We start from the raw sequence: 26,685 nt of genomic DNA on the forward strand, positions 1-26,685 counted from the left end.
TTACATTTTCAAAACATTCTGAGGAGAGTAGCCAGGTTTAGAAGACCTTGAAAAAGTTTTACCTGAAACAAATCAATCCAATGGCATTACTTTTGTGTATGAGAATAAAACGAGTGGAATTCGTAAGTGTATTTTATAAGCATGTAGTGAAAGAAATTAGCCACTTCAAGATTTTTAAAATATTATTTTAAAAGAAAAAGTATAGATTATCTCTCTTAACCAGCTCAGGCTGGCTCTAACAAAAATACCATAAACTGGGTGGCTTAAACAATAGAAGTTGTTTCTCACAGTTCTAGAAGGGGAATTCTGAGGTCAAAGTGCCAGCATGGTGTGGATCTTGTGAGAATTCTCTCCTTGGGTTGCAGATGGCCATCTTCTTGCTGTGTCTTCACATGGCAGACAACAGAGGCAAGCTTTGTCCAGTCTCTTCTGATAAGGCCAGTAATCCCATCATAAAGGCTCTACTCTTCTGGCCTAATCACCCTATTTCCTAATGCTATCCCACTGGAGGCTGGGGCTTCAACACATGAATTCTGAGGGGTACACAAACATGCAATCTATTTTTAAAATCACTCCATTTTATTTTTTAGAAAGTTTTTTTTTTCTTCTCATTGCTATATGTTAAGAATAAAAAAGTAGGTGCTATTAAAAAAAATAAGCATTAACAAACCAAACTTTATGGTTTGAAATACAAAACATAGACTATATATTAATATAAATATGGTCATAAAATATCCTATTTTCTGCTTTGAACTTGTTACCAAACCTACTCTTATTATCAATATCCAGTGTCATTTCTCTCTGGTAAAGTGTGGATGTAAACACCCATTTTTCATTTGTCTTCTTATTAAAAATGTATCCTTGACCAAGTAAAAGAAAAAATGGCAGTAAGGTAAAAAAAATCTTGTACAATACAAGTGAGACTGTATATTTGAGTCACCTGGACTATTAATTAGGGGAACTAGGAATGGTAGCAGAGAGAATTGGGGTGCTAGCTATCACTGTACTCTATTCACTGACACTCAAGGAAGCCAGCAGAAATACCCTTACTTAACCTTAAGTGAGCTACACCCTTGAAGGTATGTATGAAATCATACTCAAACTTTGTTATTTAATGGTTTTTAATAAGACTATTGGCAACATGTACTAGTAAACTGATACTATTCCATTCATTAAAGAAAGGGACTTTGTAAGTACAAAATATTTATTTTTGCAATCAAGGCATGGTAAAAAACCTAAGGATAAATGACATTTGAAAACTCACAACTCAGGAGTGAAAATCAATAACCAGTCAAAAGGGTATCTATTAAATATTTCTTATGTTAGTTCTTGAAATAGGGAACAAGTAAAGTGGAAGTATGGGTAAAGGTCAACAAATGAAAAAGTAAGATGAATGGGAAACATCTTTTTCTTAATTTAAATCTTCAGAAAAAAATCTAATTTTAAGTAAAATTTTACTAATTAAGCACTTTTACTGCAGGATGAAGCTATAATTAAAGAGTTATTTTATATGGCTTCTTAACTTGCAGCTGCAAGCAGAATGTTTTAACATATCGTCATACTGGTATTGGGATTAGATTGACAAAATGTAGAAATAATTGCCTTTTGGAGACTTGAAGACATCAAAAACATGCATATTTTAATTCGCATGTTAGCTGACTCAGACAGAATTTTTAGGAGTTACAGGGAATATATGGCTTTGCAATGTTTTTCAATTTCACCCTTTAAGGTAATTGAATGCTTGCTTATTTCAAATAAATGCAACTTGACACGAATGATCTAAAAAAGGACTTGAAGCAGAGGGGAGATGGAAGGAAATAGGACACATTTGTAAGCTCTGTAGAATATAGGAGAATTTAATATTCTTAAAGATGAACTTTGCAAACTTAAGTGGTTACCACAGTTGTTTTCATTAAAATAATTAGGTTCATATTCTTGTAGGAAGCTAGACTACTATCTTTCTTGATGTAAGTTCAGGAATAGAAGCATATCTAACACTTGAAATTTGACATTTTATTGGCCCTTAACTATACTCGCAAGTGTTACATGTTAAATTCTTCTATACACACACTTCAGTCAAAATCAAGGGGGAAAAAAAGCCAGCGAAATGGTTTTGGGGGTGTTGGGCAGGAGGAACTGTGTGAACGTGTTGGAACTGTCAGTCTCCAGGACTTTGGGGCACCTCCCAGCACAATCACTCCGAGCTCTGCTACATGAGGACTTGTGTTCATTCATTGAAGGGCTAAGACAAACCTTATTTTTAAAATTAATTTAAAAGGCAACATATGAGTAGGGCACATAACACTGCTATTAATCAAAGAGGCCTAGGCTACTGCTCTAACATGACTGGCTACTGAGCATCCTTACCTTGGACCTTCTCACTCTATGTGATCTGAAGATTGATGGAAATGGAAACTATAGAGGAAGAGCAACAGCTAATGATCTCTTGGATTTGGCCCTAAAATAAATCATTTCGTTCTTGTTAAATTCTCACAGAGGATCCGGATTCAGTTTCCCAACTGAGAACTTCACTAGCTTTTGAATGAGCATCACATGTATTTGTTGTGGTCCATAGTTGTAGAGCTGAGCAGGATGACTGCAAAATTAGTGACTTTGGTTGCTCCGAGAAGATGGAAAATTTCCTGTGCTTCCAGGCTCCACTTACACCCTAGGTGGCACATATACCTATTGAGCCCCTGAGCTCTTGAAAGGAGAGACCATACTGCTTCAAGTTGACATCTTCTTTTGCCACCACTTCCTGGCAAATGACTACCATGGAGGTGCCTCACTCAGTATAAACTCTACTCTGTAGTGGGTTATAATCTTCATCCATCTCTCTGACTTCACTGACTCCGTCCCTGAGAGAAGACTGGAGAAGATCATCCAGTGCTGCTGCAGGTTTAGTGTTTGGCAATGGCCAAGTGCAGAACTTCTCTTGGTTGATCTTAACTCTTCAAAATCTAAATCTTTATCAAGATAAGCTTTTGTCTTTGTTTCCATTCATTTATAAAGAAGTGAAACCATATGAAAAACATTTGTAGGGTAAATTTTAAAAAAAATAAAGTTATTTGAGAAATATGGGAAACAAATTTTTCCTTAATTATTTAAATCTTCAGAAAAAAATCTAGCTTCAAGTAAAATTTTACTAATTAAGCACTTAATTAGTAAGCACTTAATTTCACCTTAAAAAAAAAAAAAGGCTAGTATACATGAGGGCCCTTCCATGTCTAAGCATCTAACTCTAAAAACCATTAAAAAAGATCAGCAAAGAAAAAAATAGTCCTTCCCTGGCTGGGGCTTAATTGGTTGGAGCATTACCCCCATGCACCAAAAGGCACAAACCTAAGTTGTGGGTTCGATCCCCTGTCAGGGCACACATGGGAGGCAACTGATCTACATTCTATATTTCTCTCTCTCTTTCTCTCTCTCTCTCTCTCTCTCTCTCTCTCTCTCTCTCTCTCTCTCTCTCTCTCTCTCTCTCTCTCTCTCTCTCTCTCTCTCTCTCTCTCTCTCTCTCTCTCTCTCTCCTCTCCCTCCCTCCTCCTTTCTTCCCTTTCTCTAAAATCAATAAACATATCATCAGGTGAGGATTAAAAATAAAAGGAAAAATATAGTCCAGATCATCCAGGTCCAACAGGTCTTGAAAATGAAGGCTGGAAACATTACACAGATTTCCTTTCTAAACTGGGAACCTAACCAAGCAACCCCATAGGGACTTGAGTTCTGTGATATGAGTGAAAGTTGCATTGTCTGCCCGTTTGTCCTCCTTCTGTTCTGTTCTCTAATTTTAGACATATTGGCCTTGACAGCATCCCTTAACAAAAGGATCAGCAGAGCAAGTGCATGTCCTAAATGTGACATTTCCCACACCAAGAGAAAGAAATGAGATTCCCTATTATCATCCTGTGGCTAATAGCTTTTATGTAATCATAAAACCATATGGGGGACCAGAACCAAATCACTACTAATTTCCTTCTACTTATATCACACTTATATTTTCAAAGTACTCCAAAGCCTATTATATGATTTAAAAAATGCTGTTTCTGATTAGCTAAAGACTTACTGAAAATTATTACTCTGGGCAGGAATCAGTAAATTTTTTCTGTAAAGAGGAAAACAGTAAATATTTTAGGCTTTTTGAGCCATAAATGTCACTGGCACAACTATTCAACTCTGCTATTGTAGCATGAAAGCAACCATAAGCAATATATAAATAAATGAGAGAGGTTGTGTTTCAATACATCTTTATTTACATAAACAAACTGAATTTGGCCTGAGGCTTGCAGTTTGTGTTCTGCTTTAGGGTCATAATGGATACCTTATTATGATTGGCTAGTACCAGCACATGACCAATTTGTTTAGCTCATGGTGTTAATCTATGTTAGAAAATAACTAGTGATGGGCAAAAGACAATTTTACTTATGATCTAAATAAACCAAATTTGAAATACACGATCTAGCAATAGGGTATTATACCCCTCGAATTAAAAAAAAATAAGCCAATGTTTACTTCTATGTTTAAGGAATCACATTTCCTGAGAAGATGACTATCTTTGAAAACTTAAGAAGGATGGTAAACATATTTGTGGTCTCACTTTTAATTCTTAAAGAATAAAAGCACGAATTGTAGATATATACTGAATATTTATTCCATTCCAGACACTACTCAAAATGCTCTACAAGAATTAACTAAATCTTCACAACAACTTTGTAATGTAGGTGCTATTATTATCCCCAATTTACAGATGGAAAAACTGAGGACCATTAAATAATTTGGCAGTGATCATAAAATAATTTGGCAGTGATCATAAAGCTGGTAGGTAAAAGAGATAGGACTCAAATTCAGGCATTCTTGGGCCTGAATCCATGATCTTATGGAATAGAATAGAGAATCCAGATATCAACCCAAATTGCTATGCTCAATTAATATTTGACAAAGGAGGCACGATCATACAATGGAGTCAAGACAGTCTCTTTAATAAATGGTATTAGGAAAATTGGACAGATACATGCAAAAGAATGAAATTAGATCACCAACTTACACCATACACAAAAATAAACTCAAAATGGATATAGGACTAAAACATAAGACGGGAAACCATAAAAATACTAGAGGCATCCACAGGCTACAAAATCTCAGACAGATGCCAAAAGAACTTCTTCACTGATACTGCCCCTATGGCAATGGAAGCCAAAGAGAAAATAAACAAATGGGACTACATCAAAATAAAAAGCTTTTGCACAGCAAAAGAAACCATCAACAAAGCAATAAGAAAGCCCACTGTATGGGAGAACATATTTGCAAATGTTATCACTGATATAGATTTAATCTCCAACATCTACAGACAACTTATATAACTTAATAAAAGGAAGATAAATGACCCAATTAAAAAATGGGCAATGGACCTAAATAGAATTTTCAAAAGAAGACAGAAGGAAGGCCAAGGGGCACATGAAAACATGCTCAAAGTCACTAATTATCTGAGAGATGCAAATCAAAACAACAATGCGGTACCATCTCACACCTATCAGAATGGCCAACGTCAACAAATCAACAAACGACAAGTGTTGGCGAGGTTGCGGAGAAAAAGGAACCCTTGTGCACTGCTGGAGGGAATGCAGACTGGTGCAACCGCTGTGAAGAACAGTATGGAGCTTCCTCAAAAAACTGAAAATGGAACTCCCATTTGACCCAGTAATCCCACTCCTAGGAATATATCCCAAGAAACTAGAAACACCAATCAGAAAGGATATATGCACCCCTATGTTCATAGCAGCACAATCTACAATAGCCAGAATTTGGAAACAGCCTAGGTGCCCGTCAGCAGATGATTGGATCCAAAAACGATGGTACATCTACACAATGGAATACTATGCTGCCATAAAAAAAGGAATTCTCATCATTTGCAGCAACCTGGATGGAATTGGAGAACATCATGCTGAGTGAAATAAGCCAATCAATGAAAGAGAAACACCACATGACCTCACTCATTTGTGGATAATAAAGAGCATTATAAACTGATGAACCAAAAGATAGATATAGAGACAGTAAAGCAACAAGCAGATTGTCAAATTACAGCGGGGAGGGGAGGAGGATCTGGGGGAGATAATAGATCAACCGAAGGACTTGTATACATGCATATAAGTACAACCAATGGACATAAAACTATGGGGAGGGAGGGGATATGGGGGAGGGAGGGAGGGGGGCAAAAAAAATCATTAAAATATTAAATAAATAAATAAATAAATAAATTAAAAAGAAAAAGAAAAAAAAATCTTCCAGAAAAAAAAAAAGAATCAATAAAATATATTTTAAAAAAATAAAAAAAAGAAACAAAACAAAAAAAAAACTGAAAATGGAACACCCATTTGACCCAGTAATCTCACTCCTAGGAATATATCCCAAGAAGCTAGAAACACCAATCAGAAAGGATATATGCACCCTTATGTTCATAGCAGCACAATTTACAATAGCTAGGATTTGGAAACAGCTTAGGTGTCCATCAGAAGATGATTGGATAAAAAAACTATAGTAAATCTACACTATGGAATACTATGCTGCCATAAAAAAGAAGGAATTCTCATCATTTGCAGCAACCTGGATGGAATTGGAGAACATCATGCTGAGTGAAATAAGCCAATCAATGAAAGAGAAACACCACATGACCTCACTCATTTATGGATAATAAAGAACATTATAAACTGATGAACCAAAAGATAGATATAGAGACAGTAAAGCAACAAGCAGACTGTCAAATTATAGTGGGGGAGAGTAGGGAGATCTGAGGAAGATAAGAGATCAACTGAAGGACGTATATACATGCATATAAGTACAACCAATGGACACAAAACTCTGGGGAGGGAGGGCATGTATGGGAGGGGGGCAATGGTATATGTACAAAGATAATAATTTAATAAAAAAATTAAAAAAAGAAAAAAAAAGAATTCATGATCTTAATGAGTATCCTTCAGAGAGGAAAAGGAAAATGCTCAGTCCTGGGAATATTACCTCATAGAAATATGCTTGGCCTGACAGAGTCTTTACCATGTGTTGGATAGCATGCCTAGTGTTTTACCTATGATATTTTAATTAATCCTACCCATAGTACCATATGACAAGAATTATTATCTTATTGTGCAAGAGCACATACCTAGTAAGTTATGGAACCACTTATGCGGGGACTGTTGGGACTACTTTAAAAAAAAATATTGGAGAGAGAGAGAAAGAGAGAAAGAGAAAGAGAGAGAGAGAGAGAGAGAGAGAGAGAGAGAGAGAGAGAGAGAGAGAGAGAGAGAGAGAGAGAGAGAGAGAGAGAGAGAGAGAGAGAGAGAGAGAGAGAGAGAGAGAGAGAGAGAGACTTACTTCTTATTATTCTACTTAGTTATGCATTAATTGGTTGCTTTTTGTATGTGCCCTGACCAGGGACTGAACCTGAAGCCTTGCTGAATTGGGAAGACACTCTAACCAAATGAGCTACTATGCCAGGGCTAGACTATCATTTTGAAAACAAGATGATCACTTTCTGAACAGCTATTTGCAGGATTTACATTACTGAGGAGAAAACAGGACCACATTCCTGCCTAGCAACAGTGGGCACTGTCTTTATGATGCAGGATTATGCATGTGTCAGGTCTCTTGAAAGTTTATATTCTCCAAAGGAGAGCTGAACCACAGAATTGTGTAGACTTCAGTTGCTCTCCTAATCAGTAGATTGATTCCTGCAAATATGGTTTTGACTGAGGATTTTTTGCTCAGCTCCTCTTTCCTTGCTCGTCCAGATGTCATGCCAAACAGAGTCCATCAAACTTTGGTGAGCTTGTCCTGGCTTCTGCTCATTGTTCCAAAGAAGGGATTACTGGCATACATTTTGGATAATTTCATTGTGCTGACTTGTCTGAGATTATAGCTGTCAAAACTCTCTTGGAATCTACCTTGACCTTAATTGTATTTGTCAGCCCTTTGTCACAAATAGGGGCTTGTAATTAGAGATAGCTACTTGTTCATCAGGTAGTTTGCATTCCTGTTTTTTTTCTATTTGATTTTGGATAATATCAAAGACAAGAGAGAAAACTCTTTTTGTATTCTATCATTTTAAAATCAGAAGTCTAATAGATGCAACTATGATTTTTTCCCTATCAAAGTAAAATTAGTAATTCTTTCATTTTCAGAATAGACTTCAGGCTGGATGAACTATCTACTGAACACTCACACATATTCCTTATTAATTATGTTCCAAATTTAAGTTTTTAAAGGAAATAATTAAAACAATTTTAAAATATTCATTCAGCAATTAAATTTGTCTCTTACAGTATACTCCTTCCCTTTGAGTTTGCTTTGCTTCATGTTGAAGTACATCATTAGTAGTTCAGCAAGGGTTAGGAGATAGCAAATAACCTGTGCTTGTCTGAAAATACTTGATTTTATTTTACTTCTATATTATCATTTAGCTGGATATGAGATTCTAGATTGACAGTTATTTCTAGAAATTAATTGACTTCTGTCATCCTTTGCTGCTGCTGATAAGCTATAAGTTTGCTTTCTGATTGTATGAAACTTTCTTTTATTTTTAGTATTTTTTAAGATTTTCCATTTGTCCTAAATATAATACATTGGTTGCAGGCACATCCCAGGTGGGGGGTGTGCAGGAGGCAGCTGGTCGATGTTTCTCTCTCATTGATGTTTCTAGCTCTCTATCTCTCTCTCTTCCGCTCTGTAAAAAAATCAATAAAATATATTTTAAAAATAAAATAAAGTCATTTTCAAATTGCTCTATTATTTTTATTTCACTTGGAATGAGTTCAACTCTAAACTTTTTTTTTTTCCATATACTATAGAATTTTGTCTGTACATTCTTTTTAAATGGGAAATTTTAAAATCTTTTCCCTTCTCCTCAACATGTACAATTCTCTCTATGTATAATTTTACTCTTTCCTGTACTAGTACCTGAGGTAACCAGGACTTAAAGTAATGGTCTGAGGCTCTTGTCCTGGGTGCCGTTCTGGATGTCACAGAGCCAGTCCTAAGCTAGCAGGCAGCTGGCTCCAGGTCCTGAGTGAAAGTCTATGTCTGTGTTTTTTCTTGTCTCTCCAGGAATGCAGATACTTATAAGTCACTTCCCCAAGGAGGAGCTTGTTTGCAGACTCCTTGCTTGGGTAGGGAACCCTTGGTTCCAAACAGTGATTGTGGCTTTGGTCTCCTGCTTTGCATGGGTACTTATAGTCACTGTCACAGAATAAAATTCAAACTCCCTCTTTCCAAACCTACAGCCCAGCAGCCCAAAAGGCAAGCAGCTTCATTCCTATTATACTTACTGCTTTGTGATTCTGTTATATTTCTGGTTTAATTTTTTTTTTCTTTTCTGAAAGTGGTTATATCTTTTTAGTTTCCTCTAATTTGTATTTGGTGGTACTGAAGGAACCTCAAATGTAAATTTACATTGTCAACTTGTAGCAGCTTTCAACTTTCAAAACATTCATTTTTTTTTATTAGTATAACAATCCAAAAATTCTACAATGTTCAGCAGTGTTAATATTTATTTTTCCCTTAGTTTCCACCAGCTGATTATGTCTTCCTGACTGATTCCCTTATTTATCTAAGGCAGGCTAATGGAAAGTAAATGGCCCTAAATGATACATTTCAATTTACTTTTTTATAACAGGGGAAAAGCAGTAACAATGCAGTGTTCTTGCCTATTATTATATACTAGAGGCCAGGTGCATGAAGTTTGTGCATGCGTGTGTGTGTGTGTGTGTGTGTGAATGGAGGGGGGGGGTGTCCCCTCAGCCCAGCCTGCACCCTCTCCAATACTGGACTGCTGGCTCCTAACTGCTTACCTGCCTGCCTGACCATTCTTAACTACTCTGCTTGCCTGCCTAATGGCCTCTAACCCATCTGCCTGCTTGCCTGATTGCTCCTAACCACTTCTGCCTACCTGCCTCATGGTCCCTAACAGCCTCTGCCTACTTGTCTGATGCCCCTAACTTCCCTCCCTTGCCAGCCTGATTGCCCCTAACCACTCTGCCTGCCTGCCTGCCCAATTACTCCTAACTGCCTCTGCCTCAGCCCCCGCCACTGTGACTTTGTCTGGAAGGATGTCTGGTCTATTCAGTCTAATTAGTATATTACTCTTTTATTAGTATAAATATTAGAACCTAAAATGTCTGCAGTTTTATCTTTATTAATCTTAATCAGAGAGAAATCCAGCTATTTGTGTAGACATACTGAATTTTTAAGGGATGAAGCTGAGATGTATAATAGGTCCAAAAGAGGAGAGTAATAACTTTGGAATTATTTTCTTAGTCATCATTGAAGGAAGCTTTAGCACATTCTTCCAAGTCCTTTATTTCTCAAAAGAAGATTTATACATACTCTATTTTTGAAGGCTGCCTTGCTAGGATTTCATCTGAATTACCAATGCATGTGCTAGCTTGTAAGTGTTTTTGATGCACAGGAGTTGAATATAAATGTACCATACTTTATATGACATGCATTCCTTAAAATTTATGCATATCTTAGATTTCAACAAATCAAATAGCTTTTTCCTTTTGAAGTATAATATAATTTAAAAGATATGTTCCTAGAGGAGAAGAAACCATGATCTAAAACACGGTAAGAAAGGGCAGCATTAGAAGAGTGAACTCAAAAGTGAAACACTTAACTGAAAAATAATTTACCAGTCATAAAGCAAAGAATGTGGTAATTCAAATGTGGCACAAAAACATAACACTGCCCAATGTCAAGAGCTATGCTAATGGCAGATGAAATGAGAAATATGAATTTGTTGGAGAATCACTTGGAACTTTTAGACAAAATTATATAACAACTAGGAGCCCATTGCAGGAAGATTCCTACAAGTGGCCACCACAGCCGCAGCCACCCACCCTGCCCCGCCCGCACTTTTCCCTGGCAGCCACCTTGCTTTCTGCTTTTTCTCCCTCTTCCTTCTAAGCTATCTTAAGTCTTCACTCCTCCCTTCCTCAGCATATGCAAACAAACTGGCATCTTTTTGGGTTAATTTGCATACTCACTCTGATTGGCTGTGGGCGTAATGAAGGTAGGGTCAATTAGCATTTTTCTCTTTTATTAATGTAGATGTTAGCTGCTTTGAGGGTTTTTTTTTTTTTTTTTTTACTTTTCTCTTTCTAAAGGGGAAGGTAAACAGACCTAGGTTTGAATTTTACCTTCCCTCTGTTATCAGTGTGACTTTGGACAAGTTAAGTAATGCTTCTGTGACCTAGTTTTTTCACCTATAAAACAAGGATAAGAATAATTAGTTTCTAGGGGTGACATAAACTAAACAAAACTGCCTGGCATATAGGAGGAACTCAACATGGTGACTATCAGTGTTATTACCACTAGCTGTTGTTTTCCCCCCCAAGAAGATAAGAAAAATGCAAGTGCAAATACATATGACTGCACCTCTATTGTAGCTGATGTAAGGGATAGTTTGGAAGCCATATTTTTCTATATCTCCAAACACTCCTTTGTGCCTGATTGAAATTCAGATTCCATATTAATTTCCCTTAATAGGAGAAAAGGTAGGACAACAACAGGAAGGCAGGTCTCAAAATAAACATTAATTGTAACATTAATATAACAGCTACCACTATATTCCTTGGTACTCCCTATGTACCATGCTAAATGTTTCATACAAATCCCATATAGTCCTTACAACAACTCTATGGGTAAGCATTATTATTGCATTTAACAAAAGAAAGTCAAGTTTACAGTTTAAGTACCCTGTTCACAGATAGTAAGAGACAGACAAGAAATTCAAACCCAGATGGGTGCATGCAAAACTTTTTTCTTTTTAGTGTATATCATACCATACCAGGAAGACAAGGATTAAAAAAATATAGTATAAACATAGATACAGAGAACAAACTAATGGTTGCCAGGTGGAAGAGGGTTGGAGGCTGGGTGGAAGAGGTGAAGGGATTACAAATTGGTAGTTACAAAATAGTCATGGGGATGTAAAATATAGCATAGGAAATTATGTCAATAATATTGTAATAATTATGTATGGTGTCAAGTGAGTACTAGACTTTTTTTGGGTACCAGACCATTATGCTGTACACTTGAAACTAATATTGAATTCCAACTGTAATTTAAAAATAAAAAAAATAAAAAAATAACTTATTTTTACTTTCAATTAAATTTGTTAGCATGATTTTAGCTAATAAGATTATATAGATTTCAGGCATACAATTCTATAACACATCATCTGTATTTGTATTGTGTATTCACTATCCAAAGTCAAGTATCTTGAGGGGGTAAAAAATACAAAGTCAAGTATCTTTCTGTTACCATGTATTCACTCTTCACCCTCTTCTACCTCCTTCCAGGCCTCTTTCCCTCTGGCAATCATCAAACTGTTGTCAGTGTCTACAAGGTTGTTGTTATTGTTTTTCTTAATCCCTTCACTTTTTTTTTTTCACACAGCCCTGCGAACTCCCTCCCTATAACAAATAAACAAAACAAGAAAAAAACAAGAAAAAAACCCAAAAACTTCTAAGAGGAGTTTTCCTTCCTGCCACACCAGAAAATGATCAAATGATCATAATGCCCTACTTATAGCTTGGTGGGGAGATTGACACTTGTGGGGACCTGTAAAAAGGAAGAAAGGAAGGAAGGAAGGAAGGAAGGAAGGAAGGGAGGGAGGTAGGGAGGGAGGGAGGGAGGGAGGAAGAGAAAGAAAAAAGGGAAAGAAAGAAAGAAAAAAAAATACACTACAAGGAAGAAAGTACACATGCTTAGAAATATAGAAAATTGTTGAATTAACATGGTAAAGGCACTTCAGGTGCTCATGTTGAATCACTTGTAAATGTATGTTGAATTAAAAAGATAAATTATACTTGGAGTACGTGTTAAATAAACTTGACCATGATGCTCTATATCAAAGTTGAAGAGGAAACTATCAGTCTCTCAAGAGGAATACCACCAAGCTATTTTCAAGTAGGGCATTATGATCATTTTCTGAGATGGCAGGAAGGAAAATGATGACAATGAAATAAAATGTTCTACAATGTCCTCATCAACGAAAGCTTTAAATGTTAAGTACTCTAAGACTTCCTAGAAACTTGTAAAGAACCTTTGTAATTATTAAGGGAAAACAAATCCTTTAAGTAAAGAGAAAGGGCTAAGGTACAAATATCTCAGCCAGTAAAGTAAGGAACTTCTAGATAATGTTGCACATGGCAAGCCCTGGGTTGTTAAAAGTTTATGTTTCTAAATTTAAATATCTTAAATTTAGGATAGATTAGTACAAGTAACATAGTTTACAGGAAGTATTTAAAAGTAGAGTTTATGAGAGGAAAATAATTAAATGCTGGACAATATTGCATAGTAGCATGCATTATAGATTTCAGAATTGCTTAGAAAAATGGTATGCTAGTCCAAATAATGTCTTCTAAAAGATTTCCATATTCTAATTCATGGAACCTATGAATTTGTTACCTTATGTGGTTAAAGGGACTTTGCAGATGTGATTAAGTTAAGGGTCTTCAGATGGGAAGATTATTTTGGATTATCTAGTAAGAACCAATCCTATATAATAAAAGCCTAATATGAAAATTGTCCCCTCTGGAGTTTGACCCCTCACTATAATGTGTGCTGACCCCCAGGGATGATGCAGAACATGGTGGGCTTCATCAACATGGCGCTGGCAGTGGGTAGCAGTGGAGGCACTGCAGGCCCTGATGGGCCCTGATGAGAGTGGGACCGCAGTGTGGAGCAGGTGAGCAGGCAGTGCCAGGGCATGGTGGGGTGCCAGGTGGGGCTGCCAGGCTTCGAGGCTGAGGGCTCAAGCTGGGGCTCCAAGCCTGGAGGCTTGAACTGTGGTCTGATCCCCGAAGGCACAGCTCCAGCTGTGCACAAATTCATGCGCCAGACCTCTAGTATTAACTTAGGGTCCTTATAAGACGAAGGAATTTAAGAGCCAGAGAAAGAGATTTGAAGAAGCTATGCTGCGGACTTTGAAGATGGAGAAGAAAACCCCCCACAAATCATGGAATATAAGCAGCCCCTAAAAGGTTGAAAAGTCAAGGAAACAAATTCTTCACTAGAACCTTCATAACTATAAAATAACAATTTTGTGTTATTTTAGCCACTAAATGTGTGGTAATTTGCTGCAGCATCTATAGGAAACTAACACAAGTGGCCAAGATGGTAAACTCAACTGTGGCTTGGAAATTAAAATACACTTTAACTTTAAGATGTACATTTAAATTATGCAAGCCAAAAAAGGGGTTATAATATATGCTATTTCATTCAAGTTTAAAGGTCAAAAGCTTAAAGAAAATACACAAGGATAAAAGAGGGTGGGGCAAAATGAGATTCACAGTTGTGATTACTTGAGATTATGTTTTTATTACTATTTATTAACTACTATATTATTTTCCATGCAAACAACTTAAACTTATTTTTGCCCAACCCCAAATTTTGACCAACACAATTTGAATTGTCCTACAATTGCAAAAGTGTTTCTCCCCCGCCTTTTTTCTTGTTTTTTTTTTTTTTTTTTTTTTTTTTTTTTTTTTTTAAAAAAACCCCTGATATTTCTGGAAACCAGCCATCAGGATGTGTGAATCTACTCTGACCTTGTAAAAAACAGTTTTTTCTCAACCTCTTATAATGGGCACTAGGAAAAAGATCAATAAAGATCAACCAACTGTGAAAATAAAGTCCGCAGGATAGAGAGAAACATTAACAGAGGAAATGATATATAATAGTATAAACAGTCACAAAGTGATTCACTCTTGTGCAATATTTATATGTGAATCATGGAATGCCCCTGACTTTTGCTCACCGTATTCTGTCCTGTTTAATTCTCCTTGCTTATAAGGGGCATAAGGCTAAACCTGACCAGAATGTTTTCAATCAGACTCAATGAGGGAGATATTAATTCCACTTTAGTTCTTTTCTACTGGGCATACTATTATGAGTAATTACGACAATTACATTTAGATTTTCTCAAAGTGTAAACAATCAGTTTCTGCTTAGACATCTAAACCCACAAACAGTCATTTTGGCATTGACTGTTAATTTAAATGAAAGAAAAACAAATATTTGCTTTTCCATGAATTGTTTCCAGAGTTTAAAAAGTGTAAGTGCACACACGCGTGCGCGCGCGCGCACACACACACACACACACACACACACACACACACACACACTTGGCTGAAGATGTTTTGGTGGAAAAAAAAAGAATATTTCTGTTATAAAGTTCATAAAATATGTTTTAGGTTTTTTACTTCCTACAGAAAGATCTTAATTATGTGCCCCGATCTCCGGCACAGTGTTATTGGATACAATTTAAACATCGTTGTTTTGGTAAGTCCGCAGTAACATATGCACTCAATAAATGTTAAACATGAAATACAACACATTCAGCATTCTATAAACCATGGCAAACAGCTCAGCATGCCAAACATTGGAAGTGTCTAGCATTATAATGTAGCTCAGCTCATTCATTCCCACTGGAACAAAGAAATTACTATTTTTTTTTCAATTGTTATGGCCAACATAGATTAGGAAAGCTCAAGGATAGTTTGTTGCTTCTTTCATAAGAAAGGGCTTTTGATAAACATCCTGGAAGCCATCATATACTATGAATGCACATATTGCAATTTTCAAATTTTATAAAATTGAATTTTATAAAAGTTTACTGACACTTTTCAAAAATACTGTCTGACTAAATATTTTAAAATTCACTTTAATCCCCAACCATCCTTTTAAGGTATACATTACTATCCACAATACAGAAAAGCAAAGAGGCTGAATATTAGGTTAGCAGCTCAGAGAATGCTACAGAGCTAATGAACGATGCTATCAAAGGCAGGGGCCAGTGGATTCAGTCTGTGCTCTTTTTACTCCCTCAAGTTGCACAGTTACATCTGCTAGTTGATTTTGAAAGTAGGAATGGCTCTCACCTATTGCAGATTATTTAACCATGGGTTAGATACAATATGTTCATGATCCCTGGTAAGCCAATAAATGATACCTTAGAACAGGGGTGGGGAATACCTGGCCTGGGGGCCATGTATGGCCAACAAAATCATTTGGTCTGGCCCTGCCAAGGGATGAGAGGTGAGTTAAATGTTTGACCAAATACAGCAGGCTAATTTTTAAGTTGATATTTTTGTATGGGCCGTGAATGATGCTATAAATATCCAAATGGCTCCCCACCCCTGCCTTAGAAGGACCCATATGTCGCTTCTAAGGAATGGTTTGGTTCAAGATTTTGATGGAGATGATTCAAAAGCATTTAATGTACAAAGTCACTCCTGGCTCAGGATGCCTAACCATAACATACCAGCTGTTTCACAGCATGCATTTCAGTGTAGTTTATAGCTGATGAGCAATAAAAAAAAGAAAAATCACATCTGTGACCCAGTTTTTCTTTAGTTACTAGTCATTTATATCATTCATGCATTGAATTGGATGGAACCTAAGGAAGTAGCCCTTGGTTACTTCATTTTTCTCACTTAAAATAAAAGCATCTGCTTTTGATTTACCTCCTGGGAACAGGAAGAGGTTCAATGACCGACTCAAAAAATATGGGGATGCATATAAATTACTCAACGCATTGACTGGTAATGTTGTCCTAAATTTAAATTATTATAGACTCAGATCCAGAAACATCTCATAGCTTCTGCTAGAATGTCCTGCTCCTAATAGTGCTCAGCTGGTATCAGATGGTTATGTCAATAGATCATGTAGCACATGTAAACATCACACTTGTATGATGCAGTGTTACTGGGACCCCACTACCTAAAAGAAAAAATTCCCTAAAATGGAATTTCCAATTATATAATTTAAGTATTTATACTGTTAAAGTGTATTGATGTATTTTTTTGGTTTCTTAATTTATTACTCTCTCCAAAAGGATTCTATAAGACAAGTATTTAATAAAATATCATGCTGTCTAGAAAAATATGGTGTTGGCTACAATGAAGAGAATGAAGTAATAGAAGAATGGATGTATGTATACATGATTAATATCATTAACAGTTATTTATAGAGAACTTTCAAACAGAATTTTTAATTTGATCCTCAAAAATACAGGGGTGGGAAAAAGTAGGTTTATATTATAGTTGTATGTGAAATGCAGAGTTTATTCTTGTATTATTATTTATTGTATTTATTTTTATTATCATCCTATATAATAAAAGGCTAATATGCAAATCGGCCAAATGGCAGAAAGATTGATTGCTATGATGCACACTGACCACCAGGGGGCAGATGCTCAACACAGAAGCTGTCCCCTGGTGGTCAGTGAGCTCCCACAGGGGGAGAATTGTTCAGCCAGAAGTTGGGCTCATGGCTGGCAAGTGCAGTGGTGGTGGTGGGAGCCTCTCCTGCCTTCACGGCAGCACTAAGGATATCCAACTGGTGGCTCCCAGATTGCAAGAGAGCACAGGCTGGGCTGAGGGACAACCCTGAGTGCATGATTTTCATGCACCGGGCCTCTACTTAACCTATATTTGCCTACCACTACATATTGCTAAATTTGTATTCTCTCTTCCGCTTAGTTGAATCAACACAAGGAAAAGAACTGTGCTTGTTGAGGGAACCTGGAAGGCAGGGATGGGAATGAGGACAGGGCTGACTGGATATTAGCTCTATCCCTTATTAGCTATAGAATCTCAGGCAAGATCCTCATGAATCATTTTCCTGGTTTGTACTGTGGTGAAACTGAAGTCCATTGTTTTGTTATTTCTTCAAGGATAAAAAATTGTCACTGGAGGAATTCTGACATGGGCGCCACTTGATATGAAAAACTACTGTAGGGAACACTGCATGGCTCTCTCACCTCAGTGAATTGGCCAGGCAGCTGGCCTCCTCTTCTGCATTGACATCAAGAAGCAGCACTATGGTAGTTTTAATAGAATTGAACTCTTATGTGAATTATAATCTCTAATATGTGTGTGTGTACACACCCACAAGTAGAGGCAACATTAGACATGATTTTATTCGTAAGAAATAAGCAACTTATTGTAATGTGCCTGAGTGCAGCACGTGTAGGAGGGTGAGGCTCACATTTCACAAAGCCATTATTCACTGACAGAAAACATTAAAACAAAAATAGAAAAATGATAGCAAATGTTACAGATTCCCTTACAGTATTGTCATACAACATTTAACAATGGATATGTGTTCTGAGAAATGCAGTGTTAGGTGATTTCATCCTTGTTTGAACATCATAAAGTATGCTCACACAAGTCTAGATGGTACTGCCCTATACACACCTAGGCTATACGGGATAGCTTATTGCTCCTAGGCCACAAACCCGCGCAGAAAGTTACTGTATTGGATAGTATAGGCCCGTGGTCAGCAAACTGCAGCTCGTGAGCCACATGCAGCTCTTTGGCCCCTTGAGTGTGGCTCTTCCACAAAATACCACTGGGCAAGTCTATTTTGAAGAACTGGTATTGGAAGAAGTTTAAGTTTAAAAAATTGGCTCTCAAAAGAAATTTCAATCATATTTAGCTCTGTTGACTAATGAGTTTGCCGACCACTGGTATAGGCAATTGTAACACAATGGTAAGTATACGTGCATATAAACATACCTAAACATAGAAAAGGTACAGTAAAAATATCACATAGAAGGTTTAAATAAATAAATAAATAAATAAATAATAAAGGCACCCCAACTAGGTCACTGACCATGAATGGAGCTTGCAGGACTAGAAGTTGTTCTTGGTGAATCAGTGAGTGAGTGGTGAGTGAATGTGAAAGCCTATGACATTACTGTACAGTACTGTAGACTTTATAAACACTGTACCCTTAGGATACACTACATTTACAAAATAAGAGTAAATCAAGCACAGGAGAAAATGATACAATCAGGAGGCATGGTAAACAGGAGATGTATGAGACTGCTGCTGGCTTAATACAGCAGACCATCTTACAGTGAACTTCTTTATAAGTGGAAAGAGTACACTCTACTAAGAAGTACTTATACTGATAACATACAATAGTTGTTTATTATCATTATCAAATATTATGTAGTGTACATAATATTATGTGCTATTCTTTTATTCCACTGTCAGCACTGTAGGTTTCTTTACACCAGCACCCACAAAGTTGTGAGTAATGTGTTGTGTCACAACATTAGGATGGCTCTGACATCACTAGGCATATGAAGTTTTTGGCTCCATTATAACCTAAAGGAACCACCATTGTACATGCAGTCTGCTGTTAACTGAAATGTTGTCATGTAGCATATGACTGTACTATATTAATATATGGGGAGTAAGAATGACCATATTTATCACCTTTTCTTTTATAAGAACTCTGTTATGAACATATGTCCACTTTTTATAATTTATTTATTTCACCTTACACATGCCCATGGGGGGCACTCACAGGTGAAATAGTTACACATCTCACCCAAGGATGACCTTACAATGTTTGGAAGAAAAGTACAATACAAAGTCACACTTTGAATCCTGAGATTCTATTATATTTTATCTCAGGGGAATCCAGATTAAAACCATTTGGTTTTCCTTTAGCGCATCAATCAGAGGGCCAGGCTGCTCTGAAGGAAACATCCAAGACATGTGTCCGTGGAATTCTAATAGGCCTCCGAAGTCTGGGTCTTATCCCACCATATGAAGGGCTGTGCACAAGAGGGCAATGCTTAAGAAATACCCTTTGATGATGACAAAACTATATGACATTTCAAAACTGCCTGCTTTATTGGAAAACAACCTGCCACATTTCAAATTCTGAAGATAGCAAACATTAAATAAAATTGCGTGGATTAACTATTGAATAACAGAGAGCTCATTTCATCCTGCCCTTGTCTATCTGGCAACTGCTAACCATCTTTTAAAATGCAGATCGTGATCAGCTTGGCATCATTGTATTGTTCTATATATGCTTACTGATTTTTCCCAGAAAGTTAAGTAAAGTTGACCAAGGTGGCTACTTTGTTGATGGATATTAAAAGCTGAATAAATGCTTATGGAATCAGGAGGAAAGGTGGGGCTCACTGAAGAATGACTCATATTGAAACAGGTGAAAGAGGAAGAGGTAATTGAGTGAATTAGCCAAGGATGTTTGGGCTTAGAATTCAAGGGAAAGACTAGGACATGCTTTATTATTACTTTATTATTGTTATTACATGCTTTATTATTCCCTGCATAACTGACTCTCCTCAAGGGAAAAATAAAAACCTGTTACCACCTAAATTATTATTCACTTAAAGAACCTTGCCTTGAAGAAATCATTTCTTTCTTGCAAATGATTTACATCACTTATTGAAAAAACAGGTTTGAAAAGAATCTACTTTGTGGTTCTAACACAGAAGTTACAAATACCACTAAGGATTTCCATAGTTTATTAGGTAAATAAAAATAAATAAATAAATAAGACCAAAAGTAATCACTACAAAAGTACAGTGTAAATAACAGCAATGTGAAGTTATGTAGGATTTTCTCACATTTTACTAAGAAAAATGAAGAAACAAAACAACAAATTCCCCCTTGGGACAGTAACTTAAGGCATATTGTTACTGATGGTACTAAACTGATGGTACTCTTTGAGGCAGAGCATGGAATGAATTAGTTCAATGCAAATCTCTCTTCTGGAGTCTAAAGTTCTACACATGTGATTAACTCTGAGGCATCTTTGAAGTGCAAATGTGTTACCACCTAAATAACACTATGAAATTATTTGTTTACAATGAGCAGAGAGAACAAAGCTACTGTCTCAGAAGAAGTAAGTAGGATCAACATGAATCTAAGACTTCCCTTTTAGGGCCCCTGCCAATCATGATGTCACGTCACATTTCAGCAGTCAGACGGGCTCCATGCCTCTGCCTTCAATCTCTGTAGGTTGCTTGGTAACTTAGGGACCCAGCAACTAAATGAATAGATTCGAATTTGTTGAAGGTGACCCGACCTTTAATGAACTAAAAACGAAATAGAATGAAGGTTAGGAATGACCACAGCTTGAGGACTGTGTCCTAGCTTACTAGTACTCCAACCATCCAGACAAGAGGAAATGCTGACAGGCATGAGAAGAGAAGAAACCACAGCTTCCCCCTCATACTTGCTTAGAGCACCCTGCCCATTTCCAGTGTCTGAGGGCCTTTACTCAGCCTCCTGGACTTCACAAGTATCTCCTAGATCCTGTAACCAGCATCAGAAGATCAAAGCTTCCCAGTCTGTCCTCTGGAGATAAGGAAATATGTTTGGAGATAGAACTTCAAACATTCCATACAATCCATTCCTGTGTAACTGACTCTCCTCAAGGGAAAAATAAAAACCTGTCATGTGGCATATACAGAATCTATACATATAAAAGAACTGTGTATAATTTTTGATACTTACATAATAATCCTATTTGAACTAGTATTTTAAAAAGTGTGATTCAGTGGGAGTCAGGCATTCTTGCTCTCAACCCACTAACCTTGGTAAAGTCATTCAAACTCACTGGGCCTCAGTTTTCCGTGACAGGCTAGGACCAGAGGCAGCATCTAAGAGGTTTTCTCAGCCTGGGCTCCATCATCTTCCCCATTCACTAAAATAGCCTCACTTTCATCTCTTTAACATAATGAAGATCTGATAAACAAAAACAAAATCCCCCAAACAGAGATAGATTTATTTATTTATTTTTTATTTATTTATTTATTTATTTATTTATTTATTTTATTGATTTTTTACAGAGAGGAAGAGAGAGGGATAGAGAGTTAGAAACATCGATGAGAGAGAGTCATCGATCAGCTGCCTCTTGCACACCCCCTACTGGGGATGTGCCTGCAACCAAGGTACATGCCCTTGACCAGAATCAAACCTGGGACTTTCAGTCCGCAGTCCTATGCTCTATCACTGAGCCAAACCGGTTTCAGCCAAAATAGAGATGCTTTTAAAGGCCCCTGGTGACTCATTCATTCTTAGGACAAAAAAAAAAAATGCTTAAGAATTATCTTAATTATATATCTGTAATAAAACTAGGAAAAAAGTTAAAACTACCTACAGTCTCTGCCATTCTCTTCTTCCTTCCCTTTAAAAAAAATATTTACAAATATAAAACGTTTTCCAAAAGTCTTCTATAACTCCAGGGGGCACTTTCATACCAAAGACAATGCCAATGATATTCTCTGGAGTGTAGCACTCAGTGACCTTGAAGAAGGTGCTTTTAGAGAGGAGTGACCCTGTGTTTGAATATCTTACTAGCTATGTGACCCTCATTTAACAATCTTTCTGAGTCTACTTCCTTTTCTGTAAAATGAAGACAATAAATTATATTTCCAAAGGCTGCTATGATAACACATAAAGAACCTGGTGTAGGGCAGCAAACTAACACCATATCAGTTTTCTAAAATCACAAAACCTATCGCTTTTCACAGTGCAGAAACCAATGGTGTCTAGGACTTGTGGCCCATACTTGAGAAGAGCTAAAAAGATAGTATGGAATTAGGAACAGATCTCATCTAAAAATAAGGAAATGAAGATCTGAAGATGGGGTAGGTTCCCCAGAATCAAAGGTGTCAGAAAGTAGTAGCCTGAGAACTACAATACATAATTTTTAAGCTTTGGATTTGTGATAACTGGGAGCACAAAAGACTGATCAGCATGCTAATTAATTAGGGTTTGTTGGTACAACTATTACCAAGGATAAACAATTATTAGACAGAATATACTCATGGAGGACATATGTGCTGCCAGCGAATTACCATGTGCTTAATTCAAGCTTTTTTTGCCTTCCATAGGAATCCAGGGCCAGTCAACATTTATCAGCACTAAAGCTTTTGATACTTAAATTAAAAAGTGATTAAACTTCACAATAAAACAACACCTTAGGAATTATAGATTCTGAAATCAGTACTAAAAGGGATTTTAGATACTGGTCTACCCCTACATGCTACCCGTGGGAAAATTGAGGTCTAAAGAAGATGAGAGATGCATCTATGGTCACAAAAGGCAGCGGAAATTCTGGTCTCATTAACTTATTATCTACCATAGGAAATCAATCTGTAGATTCATCTGATACACATAGCAATGGACGACTCAACATTGCATATATGGTTTCCTGTCTCAACTCCACATAATTTAGGGTTCATAGGGCACTGGAAGACATCTGAAGGGCTGGCCAATGGCTGATAGAAGCAGCTGGTGGGGCTGTGTGGGGAGGTCTGAGGATAATCAAGAGGGCAAATGAACAGTTTCCAGTCATGGATTTGGAATTAGGGATTTTATTTGATCCCATTAAGGGATCCAATATAGAACTATTCTTCATATCCAGGAAGTAGCACAGTGACTGGCACATAGTAGGCACTCAGTACTTGTTGTATAACTGGATGATGAACCAAGAGCGATTAAATGAATGAAAGGACCTGTTCTGAGAAAAGAAATGAGAGCTTCAGAGGCAGCAGAGAAGAGAGACTGCTTACTGCCATTCTTTAGGGGAGGAGGTGGGGAAGAGTCATCCAAACTTTTCCCAACCTGAGCTGAGGGAGGTGGCTCGTTTCCTTTAAGGGCAGAGGAGTGACTCTGTGGCCCTCTGTTTCCAGCTCAGGTTTCCATCCTGAGGAAATGCACTGCTCTTGCCCCTCTATGCTCAGTATAGAATAGGGAGAAGTGGAATGCTGGATCAACAGAAATTTCAAATTCATAATGTCACAGTAGTTCTAGAGGAGACTCGATGCTTAAGGGCTAGCCAAGCAAGTTACTGACCATACAGACACCGGTGGGGAAAATGTTTCATAGCAGGGACTTTCCATTGTCCTGCAGCCTGTCATGGTCCCAGGCCTGGTGGACTTTGACCATTTGCCAAGTCTGTTAAGGCTGGACTTTGAAAGCAGTATTCATTTAATGAACATTGATGGCACAGAGATGATAGAAAGCTGTGTTCCATATTTTCTAAATAGTAAGGGGTTAGTGTTTGATATTCCCCTTCCTTTTAACATCTATGTCTAAATTTTTCCCTTTGTACCATAGGATGTACAAACTTTGAAGTTAATTGCACTACTCATCACCTCTTTTTTTTTTTTCTAGGACTACATAAAGAAACTATAAGATGACTACATGAATGCTTACTAAAGTCCTTTCAAGGATGATGACATAAGGAACTTCCTATTTAAGGGAAAGAGGAATAATTCAGTGAATAATTATGTGTTGCACAGTGTCTTCTCCATATAACATCTAGCAAACAAATGACAAAATGACAAGTACGGCAGTTGCGGAGAGAGAACAATGTTGTTCTGCCCATGTTCACATGAAGATATATATCCCAAAGAAAACATGCACTGTCTCTAATGTGACTTTCATTTCACACTCGATTAAGATAAAGCTGGAGCATTTTAAAAAATTCCTTTAAACCAAGAGATCAGGTGAGTAATAAGACCCATGATATATATATTCTCCTTCATCTCACAGAGTGATTGGCAAGGCCTGTATATTTTTAGCACAGTTTCAATTCTCTAAAAAGAAATAACTCCTAAAAGAAATGTGTTAAGCACCCTCTTAAATGTGTCTCATTAAGTTGCCAATGCTGGTACTTGCTCCTTAAGGCTGGCTTACAGCATTCACCCTAACCCAGCTCTGTATACCACTGAAGAAATAAAAGTGAGACTATTTGAAAGGCACTACATCTGTAAGAATTTTTATATTAATACTAGAGGCCTGGTACACAAAATTCATAGATTCCTTAGGCCTGACCGGCAATCAGGGCCAATCTGTAGGGCAACTGGTAGGGTGATTGGGGGGGGGGGGTGTGGGGGGGCAATGGCACCCACTTTGGCTGGCCTGGGGTCTGCTGGCTGGGAGAGCTCCTGTGTTGAGCGTCTGCCCCCTGGTTGGCAGTGCATGTCATAGCAACCAGTCATTCTGCCTGTCCGATTCTGCTGCTGTTTGATCAATTTGCATATTAGGCTTTTATTATATAGGATTTGTAAAATATCTTGAGAAATAACAGGAAAAAGCAACCTGGAAAATAGTGTTCTGCAATAAAATTATATAAATGGTAGTAAAGAAGCCAAACTGAAAGGTATTTCTAGTAAAGGAACAGGTTTGTTCTTATAGTAAAACAATCTTAGCTCATTCTTCTAAAAAGAACAGCTTTTGGATAAGTGTGAAAATACACCACTGTGTTTAGATTGAGCATACAATGAATTCCCTAAAATAGTTCTCGTGTATTGATTTGTTTGTTTGTTTATGTTTTTTATGCTATGGAACACCTAACTTGTAAAATAAAAGTAAGTCTAAGGCAACAGGATGACTGAAGTCACATGAATGCCCACTCACCTCCCATGATTTTAGATTGGCAGTTAATAAACTCCGGCTTCCTGTCCGTGAGGTACCTCTGGCAGGTGTGGTGGAGGATCTGGAAGAAGGTGCATTTTTCTGAGGCTGTGCTGGCTACCCACTGGTCAAAGGCATTTTCAAACAACAAATCAAACTCTGCAGAATCCTGGGGGAAAAACAAACAAACAGTGAAATACTACTGATCTCAATGTATAAAAACTGCTGTTTCTATCTTATGCCCAACAAAAGACTCATAAAGGCAAAACATCTTTCAAAACTAATCATAATGTTCATCTTTAAAAAAAAAAAAAAAAAAAAAAAAACTATGGAGAGAGAAAGGGGAAAGGAGAGAGAGATAGAAACATGGATGAGAAAGGAACATTGGCCAGGTGCCTCCGACACCCCCTACTGGGGATCGAGCCCACAACCCTGACCGAGAATCCAGCCAGTGACTTTTTGGTTCAGGGGTTAATGCTCAACCACTGAGCTACACCGGCTGGGCAAGGCTCATCTTTATTAGCACCCAGGTGCATGGAAAATCCACCTTTCTGTTTATCAAGTAAACCCAAACCTTACAGTATTTACAGATGTTCCTAGAAAGCTAGTATCACAGAAGTCCCTGTAGCCTACCACACATTGACCTGTGTCAGAATTCAGACTACATATCATCCTCCCAATTACTTGAGACATAATTTATTCATGTTATCAGCACTAAACCATATGAATCTTGTGCCTAATCTCTGGCAGGAAAAGATTCCTCCTCATTATTTTAGCATATAGCTTTAATTTACATTTTCTTTTTCTTCATTATTGATGTTTATATGGTAAATGCATGAGCAAAAGAGGGGAATCTACTTTGAATAAATAATTATCAAAAATGTATCTCATTAAATCTAATAGACTCCTAAACTTTTAAGGATTTATTTATTTAAGTAAATAAATAAATTGGTGGTATGAGGAGATAAATGAAACTTAGGGAAACATGGCTTTTCATATTGATAGCCATGGACACGAATCTGAATTCTGGTCTTTGCACTTTGCTGATAAACATATTACTGGACATAGCATTTTTTCATTCTGCATCCCCTTAGGTTCCTGTATCAAACATCATGAAAAACTTTATAATCCCCCATAAGAAGGTAAATCAGAAAGTCCTATTTGTGTAACCAAAACAGAGAAAACCATCACCTCAGCTAAGGTTAATAAAAGAATCATCGTGTGAAGAGACCACCCTTGCTCTACACTCTACAAGCCACTCACCCGATTGGGATCGATGCCATTAACCTGGCGAAGCTGCTCGAGCATCCACTGTGATCTCCGCACAAACGACGTGGAGCCTTCAAACTGTTTGACCTTCGTAATGGACGCCTGTGTAGGTTTCTTGTTTGTCACTGCCAAGAAAAGACCACTGGTTAGTGGTTGTGCAGGTTGG

The 26,685-nt window shown here is 37.2% G+C and overlaps 1 protein-coding gene across 3 annotated transcripts in view; it reads right to left on the reverse strand.

The window, feature by feature from the left end:
• STXBP6 (syntaxin binding protein 6) overlaps positions 1-26,685 on the reverse strand; it is a 255,314-nt gene that overhangs the window by 27,684 nt on the left and 200,945 nt on the right. For all 3 annotated transcript variants that reach the window (XM_036450614.2, XM_036450607.1, XM_045585078.1), the window contains 2 exons: positions 26,514-26,644; positions 25,254-25,419 (listed from right to left, as the gene is read on the reverse strand). In XM_036450614.2, the coding sequence (XP_036306507.1) occupies positions 25,254-25,419; positions 26,514-26,644 (297 nt within the window). The remainder of the gene's footprint in view (positions 1-25,253; positions 25,420-26,513; positions 26,645-26,685) is intronic.

This window comes from Pipistrellus kuhlii, unplaced genomic scaffold (genome assembly GCF_014108245.1).
Source record: "Pipistrellus kuhlii isolate mPipKuh1 unplaced genomic scaffold, mPipKuh1.p scaffold_m20_p_1, whole genome shotgun sequence".
NCBI lineage: Eukaryota > Metazoa > Chordata > Mammalia > Chiroptera > Vespertilionidae > Pipistrellus > Pipistrellus kuhlii.